The 17,168-nt window shown below is 45.1% G+C and overlaps 1 protein-coding gene across 5 annotated transcripts in view; it reads right to left on the bottom strand.

Moving 5' to 3' along the window:
- Nucleotides 1-17,168, bottom strand: part of KHDRBS3 (KH RNA binding domain containing, signal transduction associated 3) — a 96,593-nt gene that overhangs the window by 53,619 nt on the left and 25,806 nt on the right. For all 5 annotated transcript variants that reach the window (XR_004954679.1, XM_036233054.1, XM_016145626.2 and 2 more), the window contains exons 2-3: nt 13,177-13,295; nt 74-190 (exon numbers count right to left, since the gene is read on the bottom strand). Coding sequence is in view for 4 of the 5 variants with exons in the window: in XM_036233054.1 (XP_036088947.1) it covers nt 74-190; nt 13,177-13,295 (236 nt within the window). In the remaining variant the exon portion in view is untranslated. The remainder of the gene's footprint in view (nt 1-73; nt 191-13,176; nt 13,296-17,168) is intronic.

Raw genomic sequence — 17,168 nt, 5'->3', positions numbered from 1 at the left:
GTACTGGTACGACAGGCGATCTATGATCTATACAACGACCAAAAACGCAGCCACTGTCTATGACGAACATTACCTTTGCCTTGTCCCTCATGGACCCCTTCCCAAGGATGGACATTTTTGTCAAGGTTTCTTCTTGTAAACGCTTCAGAGAATTGCCACGTGGACCCAAAAGCTTCCCCACGAAGTTGAACTGGGAAAAACAAACAAACCGAATTTGTAACATTCGCATCTGAAAGTAATTTCTTGATCTTCAATGTTAGGAAACACTGGATTAATCGATATACATCACTGATAAATGACAAATATTTAATGAATCCTATTGTTTCCCCAAACCACATAAAACAGGGCTAAAAATCGTGAAATTAAAAGAAGACTCAATATATTTCTCTGTACCGGTCACTTTGGGGACGGCTGTCCAGCCCTGGGCAGCGACTGAGCCGCAAGCTAAGCGGGCACACACACTCTCCAGCAAGGCCCCCCGCGTCCCAGGGACCAGCCTCGGGGTGGACCAGCCTCGGGCCTCATTGTCCCACGTGCCGCCTCTACCCACTGCCCTCACTTCCCCACACCCCGCTGGCCTCGGTCGCCGCTCCCCAAAAGAGCCCCTGGCTGTCCGCCTGCCGAGACACCGCGCAATCGCAAGCTCAGCGCCTCCGGCCCATGACTAGAGCTACTCGCTGTCCCTGCTCTCGCAATAACCCCTTCGAATAAGGTCTCGCTCACTTAAGTCGCAATTTGTTCTTTATTTGATAACTGTATTTGCAAGACAGAGAGCAAGAACTTGATACCTTTTAATTTTCATTTTTGTTAATCATTTCGTCTGTGCAGAGATTTGCACAGAAGGTGAAGGTGTTATTTGTAAGATCATTAATTATCACTCCCGTGCCAATTATTATATTACAAATATTACAACTGTAAATAGAAAACTTTCAAATGATTATGAAGACAGTAAACCCGCACAAAATAAGAACATTTGAGTTTCACTGCATAATGTATAAGATCTGATAATTATGTCCTTTGTTGGTAAAGCCAAGTGCCTTTCTGAACTAGCTGTAATTGATCTAAACTATATTTGTGTCATGACACTGTTCCTTGGGGAACAATTACAGTTAAGCTGTCATTTCATAAACAACTAAGCATCCAGAACATGTCACTGTCTCCATTAAAAAGCTTCTCTTAATTGGATGCTCACCAAAGAGTTGATTAGTCTCACAAAGAGCTGTCTTACTAACCTCTGACTCACACCGAAACTGAACTTGTACCCTCTGCCACCACGTGATTCTTTCGGAGCGCCTCAGACCAGCCAACGGCACCGCCGTCCACGCTGGGACTCGGTGCTTGGGCAGAGAGGGCATCTAATAAATGTTCGATGCATTAGTTACGTCTTAACGGTTTTGCCCCCTGAGCTCTCTTAGACCTGTCTATTTTTCCATAGCCCCAGCACAACTAGCCAAGTCCGAGCTGCCCTCATCGCTCACCTCGCCCACCGCACCTGCCTTCCGCTGGCAGCGACCCTCCTGCTCACCATGACAAACGTGCTCGGAGGGGCACGGTCTCCTCCTCGACTACCACACCACTGTTTAATGTCCTTTTCATATTAGCTATTTTTCTTGAAATGCCCTTTACAATTTCATAGACAAAATCGAATCCTAGGATAAACCTCACACCTGCTAAACGTAATTCCCTTTGGCCCGTTATGGCTCCTCCTGGTTCTCATCGCCCCCACCCCCCGCCACAAACCCTAAAACCGCCGCCTGCAGCCGGCGGCCGCATGGTTGCGACACGGTCACACAGCCCCGCCCGACTTGGCCATTAGAAACTCGGGGGCTGTGTAATTAAGCTCGGATACGGCCAAGTCATCTATGGTGCATCGCAAACTAACTCCAAACTTCAGCTGAACAATAACCATTTATTTGCTCACAATTCAGCGACCTGAACACACACTGCGTGTCCCTGAAGCTGGTGGTGGCTGCCAGCCGGGGACCCAAGTTCTTGCTGGTTTCACCGATCGCCCTGCACCTGGATGCTGGGCTTCCACGTGCCCTGGTGGCCTCAGGGTGGCAGGGGTTTCGCACGGCTTCCGAGATCAGAAAAGCAGAAACCGTCACTCCTCCTCGAAGCTTGGGCCCGGCATCTTGCCAGCTCGGCTGCCTGGGTCCGTGAGCTGTGGGGTCAGGACGGACTGGGGCAGAGGGGAGGGCGCCCTACAGGGCGGGGGCGGACCAGCAGGTGGTCCCGGGGAGAGCACACTATGACACGCCTCCTCCAGGCACAACCGACAAGCGGCTGTTCCTCAAACGTCAAGTTTTAATAGCCTCAAACATCGCGGTCGTTTCTAGTCCTGGCTACCTGCCTACTGTAGCTTCTTTCCCCTCAGGGGGTGTCAGTAGGATTGGTTAGGGATCTGAGCGTAGAGACGCTGGCTCATCCAGCCGTGCATCCCAGCAACAGCCGAAAACGGCACCTAGCTTCTAACAGGTAGGCAATGTTCCATGCGCTGAAAAGTGAGGGATGAATGCCGACCAAAATTAACGACCAAAACACAGCACTCAGCATCCAAGATGATAATTAAGACAAAGCCTAGGACACACCACACGGGCACAGAAGAGAGCAGATCTCCGATCTCTAGGTCCTAACTGGCCGACAGCATCTTCTAACTGAGCGCCTCATAAAATCTAAATGTTTGTTAAAAAGGCTTACAAAGACATCTGAGGAAGACTGTCAAATGATGGGGTTCTGTATTAGATAAACAATGAAAATTTATTGCTGCAGAGATGGGGCTGGAAAGGGATGTGAGAAACAAGAGAGATGATAAAAGAACTTTTTAAAACACATCCGGATACGGTCTAAATCACACAGCTTAAATTCAGAGCTAAGACACTGAGAAAGGAAGGGGGCCGAGCGCAGCAGGGCCCCGAGGGCCTCCCACGGTGACATCAAACGTCACCATCCCCTGAGGGTTATGACCACCGCAGTTCCAGGACCTTAAATTAGCGAGCAAGAAATCATCCCCACACGCCGGCCCTCGCTCACGCCATGTGTACACACACACACACACACACACACAAATGTGTGCATATGCGTGCGTACATTTGTTTTAAAATCCTGTACCTGTCCAATCGTTGGTTAATATTTCAGCATTTACTTGGGGGGAAGAAATTCACCATTAACACCACCAGGTGTAGAGGAACAGTTCTCGTCACATCCGACCGGTCACGGTCACCTCTGACTTGTTAGGAGGCTGAGCCTGTGCTGGGCAGAGGACACAGGGCGGCTCCGTCATGTTCTTGCTTGGTCGACTGTACCTTTAGCAGAGTTTCAGTTCACAGCTTCTTTAGCAGAAATCTTTGCCCATTTAAAGAAAGGGAAGTTTGAAAGCAGGTAACGTAATCTGTGAATCCATGAATCCACAAGCAGGCATGTCCCACAGCTCCGAGCCTCAATATACTGAGAACAAAAGGGTCGTTAAAACCTGCAGCTGGCCCTCCCCTTTCCTCCAGGGCACCCTCCCCACGTGCCACATCCGGGCAGCCCTTGATGAGGCATGCGACAGCGCTGACGTTAATCCACGCACTAAAAATTAGTGACGTTTACTTTTTTGAACAGGAACAATGGCCGTGGGGCCAGATTGCTGGGATCCGAATGCCTGTGACTTAGTAACTACAAAACCCTCAAGCTACTTGACTTCTCGGTTCTTCGGGTTTTCAAATGCGTGAGCAGGAGATAACAGGCCCCCTCCTCAAGTCGCACAGGTTAAATGTGGTAATATACACACGGCGTTCAGAACGGTGCCCGACACAGAGAAGAGCACACGCCCCATGGGTACATTCAAACAGAAGTTCTAGTGTGTTTTCCTGGCCTCCGAATGCGCGGTAGTGCAAACACTCCTCTTTGGAGAGTGACCCCCCAGCATTTGCTTTCGAGACTAGAAATTAACTGTCAAGGAACACTTTATAATCTCCATACTCGTCCGATTCCCAAGGACCAGAATGCAGAGGTCTGTCAGACCCTTCTTTACTGAAAGGAGAGACCAGATCAAACTTTTATTAGCTATATGGACGAGGCTCCAATAATTTCACCACTAACAGTGATTAGTTAAACGAATCCACATTTTAGTTGTCATTCAGAATACTGATGGCATCCGAATTAAACCAATGTCATAAGTGCCAAACTCCAAACAGTGTTAAGGCTGACACCAAACTTCCTCAGAAAGAAAAAACTTGTTTCCTGGTTAATGACCGAATCAATCTTTGAGTTACAGACAATACCCTTCCCGATTCTGACAATCGCCTCTAAAAATAACAATCACTTTTACAAGGGAAGCTGAACGTCCCAGGAATAAAAGTCATTCCAAAAAAAATCATTTAAATCAATCGTTCTTAAATTTTAAAAGCACTTAACGAAAAACACGAGATCTTCTATAATGCAGAAGACCTTCTCCTCTATATTCTAATGTTTGTTTATCTCTGTCATAAACCCTTCAGAGCTTCTGACAGGCTGTCTAAAATTCGAATGCCCAGATGTGGCACGAGCGACTCTCCAGACGCATTCTCGTCACTCGATAAACGCTACAATCCACCATTCCCCTTAAGTATATCACCCCCCACCCCAACCTCTGCTTGTTTGAGTCCTGAACTTGTTCTTAAGGACCAGATGTAACTCCACACTTGATTCTTTCCTCAGAAATAACCCCCCTCACACCCTGAGCACCACACGGAGCCCTTCCACGTCTTGTGTTAATCTAATCATCAGTCACTCTGTATGATTTCGTGAAATCCACTGTTTCTCCTGCTGGATTATAAACCCCTCAAGAGTACTTAAGACCCAGATTTTATTCATCATTTTCCTACATAAAGGCTTCTCGATAAATACTTGTGGAACTGAAGTTTATTTTACTCCGAATCAAATGGCACTACTCAACATAGTTTTTATTGATTTTCTTTATTGATTTTCATAGTTTTATAGAAATTATTGCGACATATTAAAACTACAGATAAAAGACCATCATTTAAATTTATTAAGTCGCCAGCCACAAATCACTAAGTGTCGTTAGCAGTGGCGGGATTATCTGGTGTTGCTCCATTGATTGTAATTTAATGTAATACCTACTTCTAAATGGGAAACAGACCAATTTATTGAGATATTAGCAACTCAAAAAATCAATGAGGTGTACGGTTACTTCTCTAGGAGACGATACGGACAAAATAAATATACGCAGGCATGCGGAATTAATAAACAATCTAAAATGATCTATCTTATGTACTTTCTATCTATTTGCTCAAGGTTGACTTATATTCTGGAGGAGCGGGGTGGGCCGGATGGCCAAACGAACAACGCAGGCAACATGGCCCATGAATCGTTATTCCAGAAAATCCTGGGCAGCAACGGTCTGGCTGCAGGTGCGGAGAACGGGGTGGAGGGCCTGAAACGGAGGGCGGGAACGCGATCCGGATGAGAGGCTCCTACAGTGGACTGGAGCGGGTGAGGAAGGACAGTCGCCTACGTGAAGGGGTGGCCGTGGAGAGAGGGACGGAGATACGGAGATGGATAACGGCGTAGGAACAGGAGGAATGAGACGTGTGAGTCATGGTGCGTGCAGACGAGAGGGGAGGAGGCGGAGGAGGGAGAGGCCAACGGACGCCCTGGCTTCAGGCGTGGGCACGCGGGCGCTCGCGCGGTCATTCACTGGCATTAGGGACCCGGGAACAGGCCCGGTCGGCCAAGAACAGGAGGGAGGCGGCGCTCACTCAGGGACATGCCAGAGCCGGGACGTCTGCGGGGCGGCCGAGTGCAGGAGCCTGGCAGGCGGGGCGGGCGTGAGTCCCCGACTTCCTTCCCCTCTGTAAATGCGCTTCGCAGCATCGCCGTACGTCACGTGGCCCTCGTTCGGCGTAATTATGTGTCGGTTACTCGATTAGATAAAAGTTCGGAGTCTGGTCCACGGTATGAATTTCTGCCATTTTATTCCACCAGGCCCAGAGTCCTAGAAGAGCGGGAGGACGTTTCCTACACCCGGTACCAGTGTGGGCACGCGGTGTTCAGCTGATCCGCCTGGGGGATCCTCAGGGGGCCCAGAGCCAAAGTGATCCGTCCGGTAAACTGCGTGACCCCCAGGCCGGCAGGACGCTGCAAGGCGCTAAAGCCGCTGGGACCTTTCGGCTCGGCAGCGCCAGAGAGCAAGCAGGGACGTGGTGGACGGTCCCTGCGGAACATTCATCGCAGACTTTAACCTCCGAAATGTACTGCGTTGTGACCACAGTGCATACAGAGAAGCTTTCCTAGTCTTTTGAAAGTAGTGAGGCCGTGGGGAGCCTAAATATAACCAAATTCTGTAACTACTCATTTGGGTAAGTAAAATAGTAGTAGTCATAATGACACCCCGCCAAAACAACACGTGTAATTCTTTCAGGAACCCCTCAATAAACGTCTGGCTGCTTTAAGAACCCATTTAACAAATCGAAGTTCACGTGCTCCTTTGCGGGTCGACGAAGATGTTTTTAAGAGAATAGGGGAGCAGTCACAGCCTAGGATCTGAAATCCCGTCACGGTATTTTCGAATGCTGTCGTATTTGCAAACGCCAAGCAAAACACCTTTCACGACACAGGGACTGGGTGTCACAGGATCCCTGAGAAGCCCTCAGCACAGAATCAGAGCGGCTTCAGAAGATGTGACCCCCTCACCCCCACGAAGGGAGAGGATGGACAGGGGAGGGGACCGCGCACTGACAGAAAAGGGCCTCAGTGGCCGATACGCTGTCCAGAGGATCCGCTGCCCTGAGTGGCCTTCGCACTTCATCACGGGGTCTCGTGATTAAGGGAATCGCGGAAGGACATCCCCAGGGACTTAGGATAAACAAATGTGTCGTTCAGTGATGATTCTTAGCATCGGGCTCCCCTGACATCAACAAGCTTCAAAATCCTTACTAGCCATCCATATTAATCCTGGCAAGGGCACTTAGTTTTAAAAAAGCTAATGGACATCATCACTTTATATCTAAGGTAAACTATCAACTGAACACACAAATACAAATTATTTTCACAGAAATCCTCCGGGGAAAAAATATTACATGCCTCTGAGATTCAATTAGGAATCCCAGATAAGGCACCTTACAACACACTAATATGACTGTCAAATATTTACTAAAGAAATTTTTAAATCCATGATTTCTATGAAGGAGGGTTCCACCTAGCAGTAAAGTCATGGGTTTTGAACGCTCTGCAACACACTACAAAGGAAAAATGCAAGCCAGCCTAAGACTTCTGTGAGGCATCAAATACATAAAATTTAAAATCTGTACATAACAGGAAAACCTTTACTATAAGAAACCATGTTGTTTAATATAAAATTACTAAAATAGTATGTACACATTAGAATGCTTAGACTAAATAAATGAATCTAATTTAAACCTGTAGAATTTAACAACACAATAAGTCTTAAAAAACATAACCACAGAACAAAGGTATCTCAAAAATTAACCACTTCAGGCACCTTTTTTGTCCAAAATGGAAGTCTTTTTTATCCTAATTATAAAAGTTACAGCAAATTATTAAAACATTAAAAGTACAGAAACATGTAAAATAGAAAAAAGCACATACTCCTACCCTCCCCAAAATAACTGCTGTTAAGATTCTAGTTTTTGTTTTGTTTTGTTTTGTTTTGTTTTGCTTCCCAAATGATTGTCTAACCAGGATCCTATCTATTCTGCACCTTGCTTTTTCTGGTTTTATTTAAGAATATAATAGGGACATTTACCAAAGCAGTAGAGCATGTACGTGCAATGACACAGACCAACTTTATTTACTTTCATATTACGACTCACTTTTTAAGGATGCCTAAGTATGCTTTCACTCTGGCACGAGTTTGCACGTGGCATTCCCTCTCCTGAAATAGTTCCCCATTGTCAAACACACAGAGAAGCCAACCACATCCTCCAAAACAGCTCAAACACTTCCTACTCCGACTTCATGGCCCTCATGGCCAACCCTATCCCACGCCCTCGTTAACACTTCATTTACAAACCCTCATAAAAACCTGCACATCTTGAAATGAACCGGTCTGGCCAAACAGAATGGCTTGTGAAGTCTCAGAGGCCCTCCGCCCTCGTCCTGTGCCCCTCTGCCACGGTCACCTCGATCTCGCCCTGTCTTACTTCTGACCTCAGGGAGGCCTTCTCTGAGAGTCAACATTTTCCTTCTCTTGTCTTCTAAAGCACCTTAACATTGAACTTCTCACACTGTAATCTAAAGATTGACCTCATCATCTGCAGGCCCCACAAAACCGAGAGCTTCTTAGGAGAAAACCACTTGTGTTAATCACTTCTCTCTTCCCAGCCCAACGCCTGCCTCAGAGAAGATCCACGATAAATGAGAGGCATACGAACGGATGTGTGGATTCAGTGATGGGTGAACCAGCAAACGCTAGGGTAAATATGCGGTCTAAACCACAAGGTCCTCAGAGACAGGGCACCTTGTTCCAATGTTGAGTGGCATTTATATTAACTCTCTTTTATCTACTCACTGCTCAGGACCAAGGAATACTATGGAGAACAATTTTTACAGCTTAAAATCATTTTTAATAAAATCCTAAAACAGTGTTTACTTTGAGTTTCACACTTTACAAGCTCAGACATAGGACTCGAGAGAAGGAATATGCGTTAAGTTTGAATATTAAGAAGTACGTTCAGTGGTGTGCCATTGACAAAGTGTTGAAGATAGTTCATTAAAGGAAGAGCAATCATTCAATTAATGGACATCACTCTATTGGATGGAGGTTCACAAACAGCCTTTCTCTCTCGCCCCAGAAGCTAAAAGTGTCCGTCAGCATCGGCTCCACGCCGAGCTGTCCTCTGCCCACTGCCATTCCAGAGGGCCAGGTGCTGCCAGCCTCTTCCGGCTCAGCCTATTAACTGACGCCGGCTGACCTGCAAGCCTTTTCTTAGAACTGATGGACATACTGTATCAGCCTTTTATATGAGGCTGGCTTGAAACGTGCAGGCTCAATTATTCTAAGTAGAAATATCCTTTTTCAGCATTCTGAAAGCAATAGATTTCTAAGGAGCTTACTTCAGACACTATAAGTACTTGAAATGGACTCTGTTCTCTGTTAGACACAAATTATAATCTGTCTTCCTCTACTCTCATTAAAGTTGACATTGAAAAACAATATTTGAGATTTTATTTCATATACTTTATTCATATACTTACTTATGCACAACAGGCTATTAATTATAGATTAATCGTCTACTAGATTATGAACTATATGAAGACGGTGTCTGTTTGTCTTCCTCTATTGTATATTGAGCATAAAGAGTATATTGAGCCTAGTAATCAATGCATAAAGGTTTCCATAAGCCATGCTTTGTTTAGTCATGAGTCTACGAAATGCTCAAATGTAGTTTTTTTTTTCCTATTTACTAAAAATGTATATCCTACTACTGCAAGTATGGCTGAGTAAGCTCCTAACAGGCTGACCATCTACAGATGGCAACTATGAACTCTTAAACTCTGAACAAAATATAAAAACCAATTATCTGGAGCCTGTGGAGAATGATCAAAAGGCAAGGAGATTCTGGAAGGGAATCAAGACTTGGAAGAAGGGAATGGCCTGGGAGAAGTTATTGATTTTAGAGTTTTTAGCCTGAGTAGCAGTTTGAGGCAGCCATAGTGCTGAAATGTGAGGAAGGGTAGACTAGAAAATATAAGAGTTGAAAAGCCCCCAAATTTTGTAGATAAATTCTGCCAAAATCTCTGGCTGACCTCCAAATCACATCTGCCAAAAAATAAATGCAAAAGTCAAACTAAGAACTGAATCGAGACCTGCACTCCAACCCCACAGACCAGGTCTGTGGTCTGGATGCATTCCTCAGAGAAACAGAATGGAGTCCAGAGCCTGCACAATATAATACTCGCAATGTCCAGCATACGACCTGAAATTACCCTACACATGAAAAACTGGAACGATGTGATTCGTTATCAAGATAAAGGATTATCGAGTCAGGTCAAATCTAAGGTATCTAAGATTTTAGAATCAGATAGAAACTTAAAGCATCTATTTTAGCTTTGCTCAATGACATAAAATAATACCTGTGAGTAATAAAAAAAAAAAAATAGAAAAATACCAGCGGGGAAAAAATATTTTTTCACATACATATATTTATAAATAAATCAAATATTAATTCTGCAACAGATCATTACAATACCTGATATAAAATTTTATCTGATGGGCTTAACAGAAAATAAAGATAACATAAGAAAGAACCCATAAGTTTAAGAGACAGCAGTAGAAACTATCCAATCTGAAGAATAAGAGGGAAAACAAAACTAACCACTAATAACAAAAGTGATCAGAGCCACCGAAGCCTTTTTGGGAAAATTAAAAGGCTGAACATATGTGTAACCGAAGTTTCAAAAGATGGGGAGAGAAAATGTCAAAAAAAACCCAAAAGTATTTGAGGAAGGAATGGCTGACACATGATGACAAACCCCTTGTGTAAAACACACAAAAAAATTTTTCACAAAAGATGAAATAGAAAATCTGATTAGTGATATATCAATTAAACACACTAAACTCATCACCAAACTCTAAGCCCAGACAGCTTCACTGGTGAATTCTAACAAATACTGAGGAAGAAACGGCACCAAACTGACATGCATTCTTTGAAAAATAAAACAGGAAAGAAACGCTGGCCATTCACTGTATAAAACTAGCATGTAACACCACACCAAAAATCTGACAAAGATATTACATTAAAAAAATTACAGGTCAGTATCACTCTTCAACACAGATGCATCCAAATCCAAAAATATATTAAAAGGCTAATGCGTCATTACCAAGAAGGGCTTTAATGCAGGAATGCAAAGTTGGCTTAATTTAGACAAATCGATCAACAAAACTCACAATTACATTAACAGTTTCAGGGAGTAACATCCTGTGTTTACTTTGACAGATGCAGAAACAGCCTTTAATTAAAATCCACCACTTGAGTCAGGATCAAATCTGCAAAACTGAAACAGAAGGGAACTTCCTCCACCTCACGAAAAGCATCTCCAAAGAAACCGCCGGCCCTCACCTGTCTTAAAGGAAAACAAGGAATGCTCTTTGCATCAGCTGGTAGTCAAGGGTTGCACGAGAGACTAACCAATACAATAATCCACGCTAAAGAAATAAAAAGCATGCAAATTGGAAAGGAAGGAGTAAACTGTTTATGCAGATGATATGATTATGTACACAGCACATCCTAAAGAAATATAAATCAACTTGCTAGAACTAACAATTAAATTTAGCAAGGTTAAATTTAGCAAGAATACTAGATCACTGTACCAAATTTTTTATTAAAAGAAAAGTCAGAAAACATTTAAATTATTCATTTTATGACAGTGTCAAAAATAACACATTTAGGAATAAGGTTAACAAAAGACAAAAGTTCAAAAAGCTTTACCCTGAAATGTTTGAAATACTGCTGATAGAAATTCAACAATCTAAATTGAAAATATATACCATGTTCAAGGAAGGGAAGATTCAATATGGTTAAGATGTCAAATCTCCCTAAATTGATCAAAATAGTCTATGCAACTGCAATCATAATCCCTGCAGAATGTTTTAAGAAAATTAATAATTCTTAAATTTATATGGAACTGCACAGGACCTATATCCAAAAAAATATTCTGAGAAAGACCAAGTTGAAGGGGCCACATGAACTAACTTCGTCTTATTATAAAAAGCTACAGCAATGAAGGCAGTATGGTACCGGAATAAAGATCCGTAAGTAGATCAATGAAATGATACAGGAAGTGCAGAAACAGACCCTCACTTGCAGAGTCATCTGCTTTTCATCAAAGGTGCCAGCACGACCAGTGGGAAGAAAATACCTTTCGAACAATGGTACTGGAAGAACAATATTTTCATACGGAGAAAAATGAGTTTTGACATTCACGCCATACACAAAAATTAATTTGAAATGCATCACAGACCTAAAAGTAAAAAGCTACAAATGATAAAAGCATTTAGAGGAAGCACAGACTACCTGTGTGTTTTAAAGAGGACTCTAACATTTCCTTGAAGGTGGCAAAGATTTTCATTGGTAAAGGTAATAATCATCTTTAAAAAACCCTGATACACTAGACTTCATCAAAATTAAAAACTTCTGATTCTTACAGACTCTATTTAAAAAACAGTAGGCAAGCCACGGACCAAGCTAAATAAATATTCACAAAACATTTACCTAACAAAAGTTTTGTGTACAGGAGACATTAAAATAAAAGCTTTTACAATTCAATGATAAGAAGACACACAGCCCATTTACAAATACGCAAAAATCTAAAAAGACACTCGAGGACAGATGATAAATGAATGGCCAATAAGTACATGAAAAAGTACACAAAATCATTAATCATTAGGAAAATGCAAATCAACACCGCAAGGAAACACCAACGAATTAGCAGGAAGGCTAAAAGTAAGAGGACGGACAACAAAAATGCTAACTGAGACGTGGAGCGGCCTCGACTTGCATGTACGAAAATGTTCACGGCATTTTAATGTATAAGAACCCAAAACTGAAACCTGTGCAGGCAAATGGATAAACTGGGGTATATTCAGGGAATGGACAATTGAAAGAAATGAACTGTTGATATATACAAAAGAATGTATGAATCATGGACATGGACACTCAAAAGAAAAAAAAAAGAAAGAAAGAAAAACAAGATAAAAGAGTCTCAATTCAGACCAAATCTAAGATGACCAAGATGTTAGAATTACATACAAACTCTAAAGCAGCTTTTGTAATTGTGTTCGATGACACAAAACAACACACGTAATAAATGAAAAATAAAACTTCTTCCAGAATAGGCAATTAGAATAAATACCATGTTGAAAGATTATGTGCTAAACCGTGTGCTAAGCATTTACCGTAGATAATCTTATTCGATTTTTCATGCAGCCTCATCTTACAAGAGGAAAGAACGGACTGTCCAAAGTCACTTCGCTAGTTTGACTCATTGCACAACTAAAGTCAGACAGAAAAGACCAAGCCCCTAGATATGTTTTAATTAACTTTAAAAATCTGTGTTTGGGGATGTGGGGGGAGGGGCTGTGCGAAGGAAAAGCATCTCAAGAACACATCGAAGGAAATATACAATCACTCGTCTGCCGGACCTGCAAGGCCCGCCTCGTGGTCTTACCTTAGGGAACTGTTTTACGGGAATTAACACTTTCTGTCCCAGCTTCATGTTCTTGTTAATCACCACATCAATGTACTTTTCTTCATCCTTTCCTTCTCCTTTTTGAAACTTTTCTATTTCTGTGGAGGAAAAAAAGATAACCGTGACGTGCAGGGCTTGGAACTCCGGAGGCCGCGAGCTGTCGTTAGCACTACCGCGGCACGACACCACACACAGAAATGCGGACTAGATGGCCACCGTTTGTTCAAAGTGATGGTGTAGTTCCCATTTTATCAATAATTCTTCCCCAGTACAGTGGGGAAAAAATGCATATTCCGTGGTCCTACAAAGTCGAATCTCAACGGCCTGTGCTGATGGAGGGAAATGGACTAACTAACAAATGCAGATGTAAAGAAGTAAGTTCCGCGGGGCCTTCTGGAACCCTGGAGAAAGGCTGAGGGACCGACGAGCAGAGGAAGGCCAGCTGGGACTCAGGCCCGCGCGGCTCTCCGGGGCGCGTCCCACCAGGGACCGATCCCAGAGGGCCCTCCGGCAGCCGACCGCCCCGGCGGGTCGTCCGTCCTCCCCGGCGGGTCGTCCGTCCTCACGGGTGACGCGGCCCGCCCCAGGCGCGCGTCTTCGCCAACGCTCTTCTCTCCGCCCGAGGTGTTCTTTGGATGATTTCGGTTCCCCACATCCATCCCCAAGACCCGAGCGCGTTAAATGCCACACGCCGCGTGCGGCTGTTCCTCTCCCGGGCAGGGTGGCCGGGCGGCGGGCGTGGCAGAGTCCGCCACTCCCAGCCCGACGCTCAGCGAGCATTCGATGCACAGCCCTTCCAGAACCTTCTGCAGTGCACAGTGTTCATGTCCCCAGCCCGATTCGTACACTGCAATCTTGACCCCCAATGTGATGGCATCGGGCGGACAGGGCTTGAGGGAGGTGAGCAGATCATGAAGCTGGAGTCCCCATGAACGAGATGACTGTCCTTATAAACGAGCCGCCGGAGAGCATCTTCGCCTGCCCTGCCGCGTGGGGACCCGGGGGGAAGACCGACCGCACCTGCGAACCAGGAAGTGCCCTCGCCTGCCACCGCATTCGCCGGGGTGTCGATCTTGGACTTCCCGGCCCCAGAACCGCGAGAAATGCCCCTCTGTCATTTATAGGCCAGGGTCCCCGACCGCCAGGTCCGCGGCCTGGTAGGAACTGGGCTGCACAGCAGGAGGTGAGCGGCGAGCGGCTCCCCAGCGCCAGCACCACCGCCTCAGCTCCGCCTCAGATCATCGGGCACTGGATTCTCACGAGAGCGCCGGTCCCTGGTGCCAAACAGGTCGCTATAATAAGCCACCCGGTTTGTAGTATTGTATTACAGCAGCCCAAGTGGACTGTTCTCTCAGCAGAACATAAATCTCCCGTAGGGTAACATCTGTTTCTTCATTCGACAGACACCTCCAAAGCACCTACTATGTGCAAATTCCAGCTCTTGGAAAATACCGGCGTACCGTTTCCTCACATCACTGCCTACAGCACCCGCTGTACAAGAAAGAGGTACTTCAGCAGATGCTTGAAGGACTGACTGCTGAACGACCGCATTCACGGACTGACCCCTCCAGACTGCAACCCGGACACCTGAGTCCTCAGGAGACGCGTGAACGAAGGAAATGGAGTCGCTATGGTCAAGCTGGTGAATCACCAAAGCCAGCGCAACTGAGGCACGAGGAACGATTCCGTCCCTGGTTTCAATCACGGCCTTGGTGCCCTCCAGCTATAAAATTCCAAACTGGTCAAATCTTTTCTTTCTTTCTTTTTTTTTTTTTTTTTTTTTTTTTTTTTTTTTTTTTTTAGGTGAAGCAACCCTTGGTTAACCTCACAGATTGCAAGGACCTTGTCAGCTTTCAATTCCTTATTTTTTAAAATTTTGTACAGCTATAGCACCCAGTCTTCCTAGTCTGGTCTCCCATCCAAGTACTAACCAGGCTAGACCCCGCTTAGCTTCCGAGATCAGACAGGATCGGGCACATTCAGGGTGGCGGGGCCGTAGACGAAACTTTTATTTCTTTAGGCACTGTTCAACTGACAATTCTGTATTTTCTACTTGAAAGAGGCTTATAAGTAGTTTGATGTCTCCATGAATTCCAACCAAATACAACGCAAAAAAACAAAAATAAAAAGTGGGGGTTGGAGGAACACCGTGCAAGACGATCTGTAACGTCTTCCCGCAGCCTTCTAGAGCTGGTGCGGTCTCCGTGGGAGTTTCCTGTTCCACAGCCCCTGCCCCCACCACCTGAGCTCTCCGAGGGGAGAGAAGTCACCTGACACCACCAAGGTGGACATGATCTTTCGGCTGATTGCAGCCAACGAAAGCCAGCCTTAGGGAAAACCAATCGGGTTTTCAAGGTCGAACAGAGGGACTCCGGCTCAGTAAGCCCCAGGTTACACTTGTTAGCAGCCGAATGCACCAACGCCATCCCCCAGCTCGGGACTAATGAGTAAACGCAGGATTCGGTTTGCGATAACGTAGGGGATTAAAAGGCTGTGTTTCCAAACCGCGGACACCAATTTTCTGTTAACCCAGAAATCTAGTGTCAGTTATAATGTCTTTTTTGGCTTTTGTTTTGCCTTTTCATTTTTTTTTTTTTTGTCTTGGCCCAGAACAGAGCTTCCTAAGTAATGGCCACTCACATTTTTAGCCTACCAAATATATTAAAATCCACTAACCCTCTTTGGACTTAAATGAGTTAAATTCCCAATGTAAAAAATTCTAATGTGCTAAAATTCTCTCACAGAATCCAGGACATCCAGATTGATATTTTTCCTTTGTCCCAGATGCTCCATTTCCACAAAATTTACCCACGTGGATAGACACGAAGTATTACGGACAAAGTTATCCATTTACAGTAGTGTCTTTAATAGCAAAACCCCAGAAACGCCTGAGCGTCCACCAAGAGGGGCCTGGTTTCCCGGGCTCGGGCAGCCCGCAGAGGAGAGGACAGGACACACAGCTACCTTGTGAGGTCGAGAAACCGTCTGTGTTCTGACAGGAAGTCATCCCCGGCACACACACGACGTACAACGATACACGAACATGTGTTCCTGTTCACTTGCACGGGCACAGGGGGCGTCTCCCTGGTTAGACAGAGGAACCGTGTCACAGCGGTTATCCCACTGCCACGGGGTGCGTGGGGTGGACGTGAACAGGAAGAGAGGGCTCTCGCTGTCTCTCTCCATTGTTTTAAGTTTTTGAAACAGGTGACTATTTTACTCATTTAAATTTATACGAAATGCAATTTTTAAACAGTTGTTTTTAGATTTTTTTAAAACAAACTGAAACAGAACAAAATGAAAAATTGTAGAGATGGCTGTGCTTAGATTTCGCACCTTGGCTGGAAATCCAAGCTGCACTCTCTCTCTCATCATTCATTGTAAGTTCTTCATTAAAGTATTCTTTCACCGAAACTGTGACTGGGAATTTACCTGGACTGCTTACTACCTCACTTGAAGCAAAAGACGTGTTCCTAAAAATTCCAGGTAAAATCGTTTATTTTGAGAATGCGGTACCTTAAACGCAGTGGGGTGTCTTAGGTTGGGGGAGACCGGCATCTGTGCAAAACACGGGCTGAGCTGTGACAGGCGCTAGGTGAGGGGGGTCCGTGGCATATAAATGGGCGAGTTTCACATAACGTCCACAGAGCCGCAGGAAGCTTTGGAATTTGGGAAATGATCCAAAAAGCTAACAGATGTGTGCTGAATTCTTAAAGCATAAGGAATGACGTTTGCCAGGCGAAGGACTGAGGGAGTCTTCAGCGGAGTACGGCGAGCCCGTGTGACACCCCGCGCGTTGGTTAGACTGCTCGGCTGCTGTTGGGGTTTATCTCAGGGCCTGTGCGTGAAGGCGTGGCGAGCCTAGAACAGCAGCAGGGAAGAACGGCGTATCGCCCCGGGGTCAGTGAGGGAGGGAGGTGGTCCCACCTCCAGACGGGAGGATGGAGGCGGCGCAGGAATGAGAGAGAGGC

The sequence above is a fragment of the Rousettus aegyptiacus genome, unplaced genomic scaffold (assembly GCF_014176215.1).
Source record: "Rousettus aegyptiacus isolate mRouAeg1 unplaced genomic scaffold, mRouAeg1.p scaffold_m13_p_15, whole genome shotgun sequence".
Classification (NCBI taxonomy): Eukaryota; Metazoa; Chordata; class Mammalia; order Chiroptera; family Pteropodidae; genus Rousettus; species Rousettus aegyptiacus.
The sequence above is the reverse complement of the archived record's forward strand: the minus strand, read 5'-3'. Positions and strand labels throughout refer to the sequence as shown.